We start from the raw sequence: 15053 nt of genomic DNA, 5'->3' as shown, positions 1-15053 counted from the left end.
ATCCTACTCAAAAAAGCAGATAACCTGAATAGACCTCTATCTATTAAAGAAATTTAATTTGTAGGTAAAAACATTCCTGTAAGAGAATTCCAGGCAGAATTCCAGGCAGAAATAATACTAATCCTGTATATTCTTCCAGAAAATACAGAAGGGAGGAATACTCCCCCAACCTCATTTTTGAGGCCAGCAGTTATCCTGATATAAAACCAAAGACCTTGCAAGAAAACTGCAGGTCAGTATCGATGACAAAAATCCTCAACTAAATATTAGCAAATTGAATCCAGCAATGCTCAAGAAGTGTAATACATCGTGACCAAGCAGGGTTTATGCTCTCAGTGCAGGGTTATTTTGACATTCAAAATCTAATCAGTGTTATTCACCATCTTCAAAAGCTGAAAGAAAAAAAATCATATGATCATTTCAATACAAGTAAAAAAAGCACTTGTCAGAATTCAATATCCATTCACTACAAAAACCATCAACCAACTGGTAGTTGATCAAGGTCACTGGGGGAAACCTACAGCCAACATCGCATTTAATGGTGAAAAGCTAAGTACTTGTTCCCTAAGACCAGGACAAAGGCAAGGATGTCCATTCTTATCACTTCTATGGAACATTGTACTGAAATTACTAATGAATACGATAAGCCAATAAAGAGAAATTAAAGGGATCCAAATTAGAAAGGAAGAAGTAAAACTGTCTTTATTCACAAGGGTACATGGTCGTCTCCATAGAAAATCCTAGGAAATATTAAAATCTACTAAAATTAGGGGCGCCTGGGTGGCGCAGTCGGTTAAGCGTCCGACTTCAGCCAGGTCACGATCTCGCGGTCCGTGAGTTCGAGCCCCGCGTCAGGCTCTGGGCTGATGGCTCGGAGCCTGGAGCCCGTTTCCGATTCTGTGTCTCCCTCTCTCTCTGCCCCTCCCCCGTTCATGCTCTGTCTCTCTCTGTCCAAAAATAAATAAAAAACGTTGAAAAAAAAATTTTTTAATCTACTAAAATTAATGAGTTTCAGAGTCATGTGACACCCTTTTATTTCTATATATTAGCAACAAACAATTTTTTTTAATTTTTTTTAACGTTTTATTTATTTTTGAGACAGGCAGAGACAGAGCATGAACAGGGGAGGGGCAGAGAGAGAGGGAGACACAATCTGAAACAGGCTCCAGGCTCTGAGCTGTCAGCACAGAGCCCGACGCGGGGCTCGAACCCACGAGCCGTGAGATCATGACCTGAGCCAAAGTCGGCTGCTTAACCGACAGAGCCACCCAGGTGCCCCAGCAACAAACAATTTAAAATGACAGAGGGGTGCCTGGCTGCCTCAGTTTGTAGAGCATGCGACTCTTGATCTCAGGGTCGTGAGTTTGAGTCCCACTTTGGGTATAGAGATTACTTAATTCAATAAACAAACTTAGAAAAAATAAAATTGAAAGAAAACAATACCATTTATAATAAATTAAAAATATGATGTATTTAGGGATAAGTTTTACAAAATATGTTTCAGACCTGTAGAAAACTATAAAATATAAAACGTTGATGAGAGAAATCAAAGCAGAGACTACATAAATGAATTGGTGGTAATAATAATAATAAAAATAAATGAAGAGATTACCATACTACTAAAGGTCCGAAGATGTTGTTTAAGGTGTCAGTTTTTCCCAAATCACACTGTCTTCAGCACGGTCAATCCCAATAAAGTTTCCAGCAGACTTCTTTTTGTGGACAGATGTCGACAAATTAATACCAAAATTTTTATAGAGATGTAAAGGATCTCGAATATCCATACTGAGTTTTATCAAGGAAAATAAAGTTGGAAGACTTACCCTACCTGATTTTAAAACTTCCTACAAAGTTACATGAATCAGGACAGTATGATATTGGCAGATAGGAATGGATATATAGATAATAGAACAGAATTTAGTATGAAATAAACCCATGCATATGGTCAGGTGACTTTTATTTTGTTTTTTGAGGGGCCTCAGGTTTTGATCACCCTTTAAAAATGTTTTATCCAATGATAACGTTACAAAGAGAAAAATGCACCTGGTTAATTGATTTTTGGCGACGATGACAAGTTAGTTCAGTGAGGAAAAGATAATCTTTTCACTTGGTGCTGGAATAATTGGATATCCATGTGCAAAAAATTTGACTTCAACTTGCATGTCACATCATATGCAGTAATTAACTCAAAATGGACAAGAGACTTAAATGCAAAGGCTAAAACCATACAACTTCTGTAAGAGAACGTAGAGGCTGACCGTATCAAACACTGACCATGATACGGGAGAACCAGAACTCTTTTATACTGCTGATAGAAATGTAAAATGGTAGCGACACTTTGAAAAACATTAGCAGCTTATTTAAAAGGGAAATATACACTTGCTATATGACTCACCTTTTCTGAAGGGAAGCAGAAACACAGATTTGCACAAAGACTTTGATGCAAATGTTCGTAGTAGGTTTATTAATAATAGCCCCCAAACCGGAAGGAGCCCAATACCCACCAGCTGAAGAAGGGATAGACAAATTGTGGTATATCCATACAGTGAAATATTACTGAAAACATTAAAAGGATTGAACTGTGACCTACTGATACATACAACAACATGGATAAATGTCAAAAGCATTAATGGTAACTAAAAGAAGCCAGACACAGAAGTCCTCAAACTGACTCATTTCATTCATGTGAAATTTTAGAAATTTCTAACTTAGAAATTTAGAAAAAACTGTAGTGACAGATCTTTATGCATATAGGGTATTTTTCTTTAAAAAGGGGGAAGCAAATGAATTGTGGGTTTTTGCCTGCAATTATGTATCATAGTAGAGGGCATACCACTGTCTTAAAGAATTTTAACATATATGCGAACCATCCCAAATTTGCCGTATTCAGCCAGTGAATGAAGTGGATGATTAAGCTTAATTTTTACTATTTGGGGTCAGTGAAATATGAGTAAAACATTCTTTTTGTTCTGATGACCTCATATGGACTCTAAGAAAACTTCCAGACAGCTAGTCTCAAAAATGATGGTCGTATAACTGCATCATTGGAAAAAACTTACAACGTCTTGAATTCAGTGCTTTGAGGGATACACGTGTTTTAAGAATTACCTTTTTCCCCCCCAAAGATAATTGAGTTTAATTTTCCTTTTTAAATCACTCTTTTTTCAAAGCAGTTACTTTGGATATTCACTGGTAATAGACAGTAATATTTGATTTTATTTGCAGATCAAGGTCAAGAATCAAAGGATTTAGCCCAGTGGCTAAAAAGCACTACTAAATATTGATTCAGGATGACCAAGAGTCTAGAAGCTCCCCAAAAAGGAGCCTCAAAAAGGATAAGAGGGGTGCCCGCGTGGCTCAGTCAGTTAAGCATCTGACTCTTGATTTCGACTCAGGTCATGATCTCACAATTTGTGAGTTTGAGCCCCATGCCGGACTCTGCGCTGACAGCCTGGAGCCTGCTTGGGATTCTCTCTCCCTCTCTCTCTCTGTTCCTCCCCCCCTCTCTCTCTTAAAACAAATAAATATACTTTAAAAAAAAGGTAAGAAATAATTTTCTTTTTTTAAATTTAAATTCAAGTTAGTTAACATACAGTATAGTCTTAAGCATCAGGAAGAGAACTCAGTGATTCATCCCTTACGTAGGACACCCAGTGCTCATCCCCAAAAGTGCCCTCCTTAATGCCCATCACCCATTTAACCCATCCCCCACCCACCTCCCCTCCAGCAGCCCTCAGTTTGTTCTCTGTATTTAAGGGTCTCTCTCTCTCTCTCTCTCTCTCTTTTTTAATATGAAATTTATTGTCAAATTGGTTTCCATACAACACCCAGTGCTCATCCCAACAGGTGCCCTCCTCAATGCCCATCACTCACCCTCCCCTCCCTCCCACCCCCCATCAGCCCTCAGTTTATTTTTAGTTTTTAAGAGTCTCTTATGGTTTGCCTCCCTCCCTTTCTAACTTTTTATTCCCCCTTCCCCTCCCCCATGGTCTTCTGTTAAGTTTCTCAGGATCCACATAAGAGTGAAAACATATGGTATCTGTCTTTCTCTGTATTATTTCACTTAGCATAACACTCTCCAGTTCCATCCACGTTGCTACAAAAGGCCATATTTCATTCTTTCTCATTGCCAAGTAGTATTCCATTATATATATAAACCACATCTTCTTTATCCATTCATCAGTTGATGGACATTTAGGCTCTTTCCATAATTTGGCTATTGTTGAAAGTGCTGTATAAACATTGGGGTACAATTGCCCCTGTGCATCAGCACTCCTGTATCCCTTGGGTAAATTTGTATTTAAGGGTCTCTTAAGGTTTGCCTCCTTCTCTGTTTTTATCTTATTTTTCCTTCCCTTCCCCTATGTTCTTCTGTTGAGTTTCTCAAATTCCACATATGAGTGAAATCATGTGATATCTGTCTTTATCTGACTTATTTTCCTTCGTGTAATACACTCTAGTTCTATCCACATTGTTGTAAATGGCAAGATTCCATTCTTTTTCATTGCTAAGTAGTATTCCATTGTATATATAAACCACATCTTCTCTATCCATTCTTCAGTCAGTGGACATTTGGGCTCTTTCCATAATTTGACTATTGTTGATAGCACTGCTATAAACGTTGGGGTGCATGCGCCCCTTTGAATCAGCATTTTTGTATTCTTTGGATAAATACCTAGTAGTGCAATCGTTGGATCATAGGGTAGTTCTATTTTTAATTTTTTGAGGAACCTCCATACTGTTTTCCAGAGTGGCTGCACCAGTTTGCACTCCCACCAGCAGCGCAAAAGAGATCCTCTTTCTCCGCATCCTCACCAACATCTGTTGTTGCCTGAGTTGTTCATGTTAGCCATTCTGACAGGTGTGAGGTGGTATCTCATTGTGGTTTTGATTTGTATTTCCCTGATGGTGAGTGACGTTGAGCATCTCTTCATGTCTGTTAGCCATCTGGATGTCTTCTTGGGAGAAGTGTCTGTTCAGGTCTTCTGTCCATTTCTTCACTGGATTATTTGGTTTTTGGGTGTTGAGTTTCATAAGTTCTTTATAGATTTCAGATACCAACCCTTCATTAGGTAAGGAAGTTTCTAATAAACAGAGCTGTCTGAAATTGACGTGGGCTTCCTTGGGTGAACGTGAATTCTCCCCAGATTCAAGTGGTGACTGCAGACTCCATTGGCAGGGATGTACAAGAGAAGTTTCAAGCATCTGATGATGTGTTGGGCTTCTGTGAGCACTCTGTGGGTGTGCGGCTGGAGCCAGGCTCCACAAATGACTTCTTCCAGCTTTGGATCCTGCGGGTGTATAGATAAAAGTCTTCCATGGTGTGCCATTAGAATTCAATTTTCAGGGGCGCCTGGGTGGCTCAGTTGGTTAAGCGTCCGACTTCAGCTCAGGTCACCATCTCGCGTTCCGTGAGTTCAAGCCCCGCGTCGGGCTCTGGGCTGATGGCTCGGAGCCTGGAGCCTGCTTCCGATTCTGTGTCTCCCTCTCTCTGCCCCTCCCCCGTTCATGCTCTGTCTCTCTCTGTCTCAAAAATAAGTAAACGTTAAAAAAAATTTAATAAAAAAAAATTCAATTTTCAGGATGGTAATCCCCTAACCTGTTGTTAAAGATGTTAGAGTGTCACTATACAGTTCCAAAAGACGCCAACCTGTATGGATTGAAAACAGTCCCAGAGATCATTTGCAGTAAAGTAAATGTGCACATTTCTGTTGGCTTCAAGGCCACTGAATACCTTTTCTTGACATGCTAAGTTTTCTGGAAAATAATTGAAGAATTGCCCTTACTATTGGTTTAATCGATGAGATTGTTGATCTCAAGTGCAGACATATTTCTCGGGGAAAATGCTGAACGGCATAGTTCTTTTTCCAGAAGCACCTCATGGCCTAAAATAATATATTCAGTCCTTAAGAGAGCTAGCATGTTCTTCCAAATAGCCTGGCAGAAGAGGAGAAAGCCCCAGATGGTCGGGTTTGGCAATGCCTGGGCCACTGTGTTCAGGACGCCGTCTTTAAAGTAGATGAGGATTTGGGGCGCCTGGGTGGCGCAGTCGGTTAAGCGTCCGACTTCAGCCAGGTCACGGTCTCGCGGTCCGTGAGTTCGAGCCCCGCGTCAGGCTCTGGGCTGACGGCTCGGAGCCTGGAGCCTGTTTCCGATTCTGTGTCTCCCTCTCTCTCTGCCCCTCCCCCGTTCATGCTCTGTCTCTCTCTGTCCCAAAAATAAATAAAAAACATTAAAAAAAAATTTTTTTTAAATAAATAAATAAAGTAGATGAGGATTTATTTCATAGTCAACCAGGGAAAGCGAAGCATACTTTAGGATGGGATGTTTAAATAACCCCCTCCTTAGAAGTTGAAAGAACCTGAACCCCGATTCTTCTCACTAAATTAATTCCTACTGTAGTCCTCCTACCTCGTTGTTCCTCAGCAGTGGGCACTGCTGAGTATTGTACTGTGGAAGACGGTATGCTGTGAGGGGCACAGATACAACCAGATACCAGCCTTAGCCTGAAGTAACTCGAAATATTTGGGGCAGACAAGATGGAAAAGTAAGCAACTGCAGAACCATTTAATGGATCAGGACATAGGGACAGTGGAGGTCAAAGGGAGGAAAGGATATTGCTTTTGAGTTATTTAAGGGTGGAGTGGTTTCTATGAGTCCTGCAGGCTGTCCCAAGGAAGGGGACAGGTGTGTTCCATTTGGCAGAAATGTCAGGGGCAATGAGAGGCAATTACTTTGGTGATTAGGACTTCACTGTTGACCTTCAAGAGCAGGACTTTCAGCAGAGGATGTTATTAGAAGTCAGAACGCAGTGAGCTACAGGGCAGATGCATACTCGGCAACAGTGAGTTGCTCGCTCATTGAAGATGTTTGCTAGGGAAGGGGGAAAGGACAGCAGAGTCAATGAGTTTTTTTTTTTTTCTTAGAAGGAGAAATTATTATTTTGAAAGCAGAGACTAGTGGGTTATGGAGAGGTTAAATATGTTTGAAAGGGAATAATTACATTGCAAGATCCCAGGGAGAATAATGTTAATAAAGGAAAGGAGCATGAGATAATTGATAGTATCTAAAAAAAAATTTTTTAGTGTGTATTTTTTTGAGAGAGAGACAGAGCACCAGTGGGGGAGGGGCAGAAAGAGAGGGAGACATAGAATCTAAAGCAGGCTCCAGGCTGACAGCACAGAGCCTGACACGGGGCTTGAACTCACAAACTGTGAGATCATGACCTGAGCCGAAGTTGGATGCTTAAGTGCCTGAGCCACCCAGGCACCCTGATAGTAATTTTTTTAAGTTTATTTATTTTGAGAGAGACAGAGACAGCACGAGTTGGGGACCGGCAGCGAGAGAGGGGGAGAGAGAATCTAAAGCAGGCTCTGCACTGTCCGCACAGAGCCCCGTGCGGGGCTCGAACCCACAAAGCCACAAGATCATGACCTGAGCCGAAACCAACAGTTGCAGGCTTAACCGACTAAGCCACCCAGCTGCCCTGATAGTATTTTTGATAGGGAAAGGAACTGCCATAAAATGTATTTTTGTATTTTATATAAAAACATTGCAGTAAGAAACTGAAATGTCATTAGTGGTTAGTGATTCAAGTAAGAAGTTGGGAAAGAAGAAAGATTAAAAGTAGTTCCATATTTAGAGGCTCGTTCTTTAAAGAACATTAATATTTGATACCTTCTGGTTGTAATTTATTGGGATTATTCCTTCTCGTCCAGTGGAACGCCAGGAAATACAAACTGCAGAGAGGAGATTTTCTGGACCTTGCCTCTGTCTGTCCCATATCTGTCAGACTTACTCCACGTGTGCCAAGGCTTGTCATGCTACCCACCATTTCCCGTCACTGGTTGAACAAGGCTGGGAAGGAGAGGCGAGTAGCCCCCGTGGTGGATGAGACTTAACGATCCCCACGAAAATTGCTTTTAGTGAAGAAGTATTCCAAGAGCTCTGCCATTGAGGAGTGAGCAAGTTCAATCGCCCATGATGACCGCCATTATGGACGACTTCACAGGGATAGCCAAGACGCTGAGAAGATTCGTGTGTGTGTGTGTGTGTGTTGTGTGTGTGCTTACTAAACCTTCTGAGTGTGTATTCAGTTTTACAACCTCCTCACTGTTTGAGACCCATATTAATGCCTCTGGCTTAGTTCATAATTGTGTCATTTAAAGGAATTTTTCTCCCAGAAGGACCTCACAAGTGTTAACCCTTGTCCTCCTCAGACACGGGTGTGTTTGCAGTGGTGAACAGCCATTCCTTGTCTCTGCTCGGGAAGCTGACGATCAGTGCTGCCTTTAACGTGGTCTACATCTACACGTCTGAGCTGTACCCCACAGTCATCAGGTATGCCTCACACACCCCGCATGTTTTGCTGTAGATGCTCACAGCAACAGAGGTGTGGTTCTCATTCCACCGGGAGCACAGTGAGTGGAGGCCAGCAACAAGTCAGCGAGCAGCCTCAAGCCCAGAAGCTGTCTGTGTAGACCACACTTTGCCCGCTTGGCTGGGGAAGACGGAGCTGTGTTTTGGGCCGAACTCCCTTGTGTAAATCGTGAGAGAAGTACTCTACGCAAAGCACATCCCATCACCCAAATGGGGCTCGGTTGCCATTTTTATTTCAGTGGACTTGATTGATTCAGTCACCCAGCCTCTGTCAGGCACAGACAGACAAGAGGACTGGGTCCCCGTGTTCTCTCAGAACCTACATTTTAACACAAAATATACACATCTGTAAAAAGATAATTCCAGGGGCACCTGGGTGGCTCAGTTGGTTGAGCGTCCGGCTCTTGATTCCCACTCGGTCATGCTCTCACAGTTCATGGGTTTGAGTCCCACGTCGGGCTCCATGCTGACAGTGCAGAGCTGCTTGGGATTCTCTCTCTGCCCCTCCCTTGCTCGCACCCTCTCTCTCTCTGTCTCTCTGTTCTTCTCTCTTTCTCTTAAAATAAATAAATAAACTTAAAAAAGATAATTCCATATAGTAATAAGTGTACAGGAGGTTTACATATTGATTGTTAAGTGTGGTTTCTAACAAGTAGGACATGCTTATATCAAAAACAACATATTCTATCTGAAGTTTCCCCTTCTAAAAGAAGTCTGAAAACAAAAAATTAAACCCACATTTGAAGGGCAGGGACCCAGCTTAGTCTTCTCAGAATTGCCTCTGTGAACCCAGCGGGTATTCCCTAGGTCAGCCCTTCCCCAGTCCTTCTGAGGAGTGTTCTAAGTGTTTCCCACATCCATCAGACTTCCTGGTTCTTTTTGCCTATTAATATCAGCTCCCTTTTCCTCCAGTTTTTCCCAGACTGCATGTGATCGACTAGTCATTTCCTAATTATTCCTCTGACCTGTTTTCTCTGCCTGCTGACTATGAAACTAGGATGATCATTTTGTCCAAACTGGGACACTCTGGAGAGTGGATATGGGTGGGTGGGGGGAGCAGTGGTGGATGGCCACCTTTCCTGTAACCCTCCTCATTCCCATGCCCTACCCCCGTTTGCATGTCCGTACTCCTCACAAACGTCATGTTCCTCGTTCCTATTTATATGCCTGACCCTTTAATTGCCAGTTAGTTGACTTTAACTAAATGGGCAAACTTCTCAGATCATAAAGCCCCAGGTCTCCATGACTATATTAATTCATAGCCATGAGAACATTTGACACAAAACCCATGAGAACATTTGGCAAGAAATATTCACATGGTCATTTCTATACTATTCTCTATAGTAACTGCACTGTCCAGTATGGTAGTTACTAGCCTCATGTGGCTATTTAAATTTAAATCAGTTAAAGTGAAATAAATTAAAACTCCAGTTTCTCGGGGTGCCTGGGTGGCCCAGTCAGTTAAGCATCCGACTTCAGCTCAGGTCATGATCTCATGGCTCATGAGTGTGAGCCCCACATCAAGCTCCGTGCTGACAGCTCAGAGCCTGGAGTCTGTTTCAGATTCTGTGTTTCCCTCTCTGTCTGCCCCATCCCTGCTCGCACTCTGTCTCTCTCTCTCTCAAAAATAAACATTAAAAAAAAATCCAGTTCCTCACTCTCACCAGCCACGTTTCAAGTGCTCATAGCCGCAGGCATCTAGCAGCTTCCATACTGGACAGCGCAATTATAGAACATTTCCAGCATCTCAGAATGTTCCGGTAGGGAGCACTGCTCTACAGGAGCCTGTGCTTCCTCCACTGTGGGATTCATGATTATAGGTCCACTAAGCCACGGCATCTTTAAATTCTGCCCCCCACCCCACCCAGAACTTACTGACTTCCCCCCCTTTTTGTATTCCTTTCAGGAACGTTGGGCTTGGAACTTGTTCTATGTTCTCCCGAGTTGGTGGGATTATTGCTCCCTTCGTCCCCTCACTGGTTGGTTTGTACCTCCTAGTTTTGTTTTTCTTGATCCTCTGCTTTGGAAATGCTTATGCTTTTGAGTAGAAAGGGGTAAGGAACAGTTGCCACTTACGATCAGCCTGACCCAAGTGTGAACCTTGTACCTTCTAGATTAAGGAGCCTTTTAGGTGACGGATCCCTCGGGGCAGATGGACTCGTACCAGAGGCTCTGACTGTTTGCTTCTCTGTATTTACTGGAGCTAATGCCAGCTTGCCCCTTCCCGTCTCCATTCGTAGGTTAGTCACTTAGCGAATATTTTTTAAGCTTCGGCTGTGGACTGGGCTCTGTGCTGAGCACTTCGGCACACATCGTCTCATGTACTATTCACAGCCACCGTGTGAGGCGGCATTATCGTTACCCTCTAATAAAGATGAGAAATGCAGCAGAAGCAGATTAACTTGCCCGATGGCACACCACTTAGAATAAGAAAACTAGGGGTGCCTGGGGGGCTCAGTCGGCTAAGCGTCCGACTTCGGTTCAGGTCACGATCTCACGGTTCGTGAGTTCGAGTCCTGGGTCGGGTTCTGTGCTGACAGCTCTGAGCCTGGAGCCCACTTCACAGTCTGTCTCCCTCTCTTCCTGCCCTTCCCCCACTCGCACTCTGTCTCTCTCTCTCAAAAATAAATAACCATGAAAAAATTTCTTAAAAAGAAAATTAGAAGAGGAAATATGCCTAGCAGTGTGTCTATTAAGAGTTTCTAGCATTTTCTAAAGTTCATGGTCAAAAGATAGACTAAACGGCAGTTCTGAAGATCCTTCTTGAACTTGACACGTTCAGGTTCTGTGACAGAATCCGTGGAGCCCTACGCATGTCTGTGCTTGGTCTGACCTGTGGCCTTGCCAGCCAGGACTCGGCAAAGGCTGACTAGACTGGGTGTGCGGATAGCTGTTCGTCACTCGGGCAACTTTTCTCAGCACTCCTTAGCAATGCTGGCGGGCCAGGTCCACGGACCCAGCGGGGTTCCCGCAGCACCAGCCCAGAGGGCCCTTGCCTTCACTCAGGATAGAAGTCCAACACGAGCCAGCGGGAGGTGAAAGCAGCATTTACTGAGGATACAGAGAGAGCAGGTACACACAGAGTGAGTGTCCGAGAGACTCAGAAAGGAAAGGAGAGAGTCTCATCGTTGTTCAGGGTCAGGGTTTTTCTTGAGGACGGGGCTCTGGGGGTACGTGTCCTCTCAGGCAGCCAGGAACCTGTTGGATCAAGGATGAGGGGCCAGGTGTTACACCTTGGAGCCAGGGGATCTTGGCCATGAATTGTCTACCCCAGGGGTCTGGAATATGCGTGCGATAGCTTCCCCTGGTCATTCTCACTTGCCCCTTCCTTAGATGTTATCTGTTCTAGAGAAATCATTAACTCCTTGTCCCTTACAAGGACATATGCTGTTTACATTACAAGGCATGTGTAAAGTGGGGTGAGGGTACAGGTCCTAGGAAGACTAGAAACAGGTAAAGCAGCAAAGCCATGAAACAGCTTTCTCTCTCCCAGGGTCCCTTCGGTTTCCCTGTCTCACTAGTACAGGAGGATGTCTTGGAAAAGCCTTTCCTTTCTTTCTTTTTCTGAGTTCACTTCCTTCTCATGAGTATCTTTCCGTGTTTCATGCTTAATTTTACGTTACAAGACCATCCTCTCATACGGATTTGCTCCGTTCTGCAAAATGTGTCTGACACCAGGTGTTTGTCTCTAAAGATCTCCGACTTTGGATGGCCCTCCTAGAACGTTAGAAAACCCAGCACTCTGTCTCTCCTGATCCCTGCTCAGTTGAGAAGAGATCAAAGTGTTGTGTCTCCCTTGATTGAGCAACACACCCACAGTGTTGGACGTGTGTTTCCATGTGGGTGGCAGAGGTGAGATTCTCCCCTCCCCGCTCCCCATCACCTCCACTCCCCCCTGCCCTCTTCTCGATCATCTCCATCGTCTCTTTACTTCGGAAAAATCAGGAACTCATTAAATCCGAGAGGAGATCCTAACTAGTTGTGGTCTCATCCACAGAGTTTGGAAGCCCAAATGAGAAGATGATAATACCATTCTTGTGCAGGAATTTAAGAATGTTAATCAGCTCAGAAAGGCCCAGAGCAGCATCCCAAAGGCAGTTTTCTGTGTTATCTTTGAACCTGTGTGTGCCTAAAATTTTTTTTTAACGTTTATTCATTTTTGAGAGACAGAGACAGAGCACACGTGAGGGAGGGGTAGAGAGAGAGGGAGACACAGAATCCGAAGCAGGCTCCAGGCTCCGAGCTGCCAACACAGAGCCCGACGCGGGGCTCGAACTCACAAACCGTGAGATCATGACCTGAGCCGAAGTCGGAAGCTTAACCGACTGAGCCACCTGAGTGCCCCGAACCTGTTTGTGTTTAAAGAAACTATGTAAATATTCCCGAGAATGTCTTTTGGATCTCTGAAGCAATGCTTGAATTACCGTGTTCGGTTCAGGTAGTTTCCAAACCACATGGGTGTGCTAGGTTCTTCAGGCTTCTTTTTTTCTTTTCGGGGTGTTTACACCCTTAACCCCTGTCTTCCTGGTTACGGTGCTGAATGAATGAGTGAGCATACGTGGGATTGTTTGGCCGATTCCAAGGCTGAGAACGTCAAAGTTCATCAGGCGCGAGTATCCGGGGAGTCTCCTAAGTGAAAAGTACGTGGAGATCCCCGTGTTATAAGCGAGTCACCTGAAGCAAAAGCAGTACCCACCCCACTCCTTCTGATCCCCATACCTCTGCTGCCTTTTTATGTTCTCGCTCTCCCTTCTGTGTGGCCGAGCAACCACTCGGTGGTTTTCCAGGGTCTCTCGTTGGGGAACAAGTGGCTGACAGTACATTCTAGTGGGGAGGCGTGAGTTGGGTAGTAAATGTGGCAGCTCCTCGATCATAAGACTACTGATGTCATGTGCTGGGAAACGAATACTGAGTTTTTGTATGTTTTTTGTTCTACTCTCTGCCCCCACAGAAATATGTGCAGTGGTCCTTACCCTTCATTGTCTTCGGAGCCACCGGCCTGACTTCGGGCCTCCTGAGTTTATTATTGCCAGAAACCCTTAACAGCCCATTGCTAGAGACATTTTCTGACCTTCAGGTGTATTCATATCGGAGGCTGGGGGAGGAGGCGTTATCTTTACAGACCTTGGATCCCCCACAGGTATGGCGGTAGTTTTTTTTTTTTTTTTTTTTGATGTTTATTTATTTTTGAGACAGAGAGAGACAGAGCATGAACAGGGGAGGAGCAGAGAGAGAGGGAGACACAGAATCGGAAACAGGCTCCAGGCTCTGAGCCATCAGCCCAGAGCCCGACGCAGGGCTCAAACTCACGGACCGCGAGATCATGACCTGAGCTGAAGTCGGACGCTTAACCGACTGGGCCACCCAGGCGCCCCAGCAGTTGATTTTTGAGAGAAATAAAGATGGCTCGTGATTCATTCACTTTCTTAGAACACTTTAGGGCCAATTCTTAGGGGAAATAGATGTCATAAAAATGCATCTGTCTGTCGAATGGCAAATAATAATTTGGTCCTTGCTCTCCTTTCCTATTTCAGTCTTCAGACAAGGAGAACACTTTACGGAGTGAGAGTGAGGAAGAGGAGGAGTTTTTTGATGCGGATGAAGAAACACAGATGATTAAGTGAAGAGCCCCCAAGCCTCCATCACAAGCAGATGATCTCCTTGCCTCTGGTCAAGGCAGGCTTTTCTGGGAAACTTCAGAGAGTTGTCGAAATACAGGCTTGAACATACATGGAAGGTACTCCTTGTGGGCTCATTGTTTTCAGGCACCAAGGAAGATGGAGAAGACATCGCATGAGAGAAACATCACCATATCAGGGCAACAGTCGTCCAGAATTCACGTTCAGTACAGAACCTTGACATCTGGCCAGGTAGCTCAAATCCACATGCCGGAGGGGAAAGCTAATTTGTTTCTGGAAGTCTGATCGTGTTGCTTATCTTTCTTCCTGACCTAAAGGCAGACATGTAAAATTTCTTCTCACCACACTAGTGGGATAAGAGAAACCACCCTTCACATCTCATCTTAATACCGTATCTGACGCCTCCCCTTTACCATTTGTGCCTCACTCACCAGGAATCTCTTGAGGCAGATTGGCGTTAGCATTTCACTTTGGTGCCAGAGGAAAAGCACTGAGAGGTGACTGTGTGTGGCCTGAGGCCTCCAGCTTTACCCTAACTGATGAGACCTGGGTCCTCAGCTTGGTTCCCAGGCTAATGGTTGGCTTGAACTCCTTGTGCCGTTGGTCCCACAGACAGTCCACTCGGAAAAGCCAACTGTATTGAAGGGATTCTCTCAGAGCCAAAAGCGTGGCTACAGCTGCTTGTTCACTCCCTTTGACACTCAACTTGGGTCATTTCTTCAGTTACGACTTGTGTGCACCTCCAGGAAATTTCCATCTCAGATTCTAGTACCAGCAATAACTTCAGAACTGTGTCAGTAAGTGAGGAAGCTTTTTAAAATGGAGGGCAGTTAAAAAATGACACGTTGAGGGGCGCCTGGGTGACTCAGGCAGTTAAGCGTCCGGCTTTGAGTCAGGTCATAATCTCTTGGTCCGTGGGTTCGAGCCCCATGTCGGGCTCTGTGCTAACAGCTCTGAGCTTGGATCCTGCTTCAGATTCTGTGTCTCCCTCACTCTCTGACCCTCCCCCGCTCATGCTCTCTCTCTCTCTCTCTC

The 15053-nt window shown here is 44.3% G+C and overlaps 1 protein-coding gene across 3 annotated transcripts in view; it reads left to right on the top strand.

Moving 5' to 3' along the window:
• The window catches only part of SLC22A15 (solute carrier family 22 member 15), an 83313-nt gene extending 68260 nt beyond the window's left edge, over positions 1-15053 (top strand). The window contains exons 9-12 of one of the 3 annotated variants that reach the window (XR_009257799.1): positions 8220-8340; positions 10286-10362; positions 13331-13519; positions 13914-15053. Coding sequence is in view for 2 of the 3 variants with exons in the window: in XM_058716103.1 (XP_058572086.1) it covers positions 8220-8340; positions 10286-10358; positions 13331-13519; positions 13914-14003 (473 nt within the window). In the remaining variant the exon portion in view is untranslated. Of the gene's footprint in view, positions 1-8219; positions 8341-10285; positions 10363-13330; positions 13520-13913 lie in introns of those variants that run through there. The other 2 variants (XM_058716103.1, XM_058716104.1) reach the window with 2 other exon arrangements.

Source organism: Neofelis nebulosa, chromosome 2 (genome assembly GCF_028018385.1).
Source record: "Neofelis nebulosa isolate mNeoNeb1 chromosome 2, mNeoNeb1.pri, whole genome shotgun sequence".
Classification (NCBI taxonomy): domain Eukaryota; kingdom Metazoa; phylum Chordata; class Mammalia; order Carnivora; family Felidae; genus Neofelis; species Neofelis nebulosa.
This window is presented reverse-complemented; position numbering and strand designations above follow the sequence as displayed.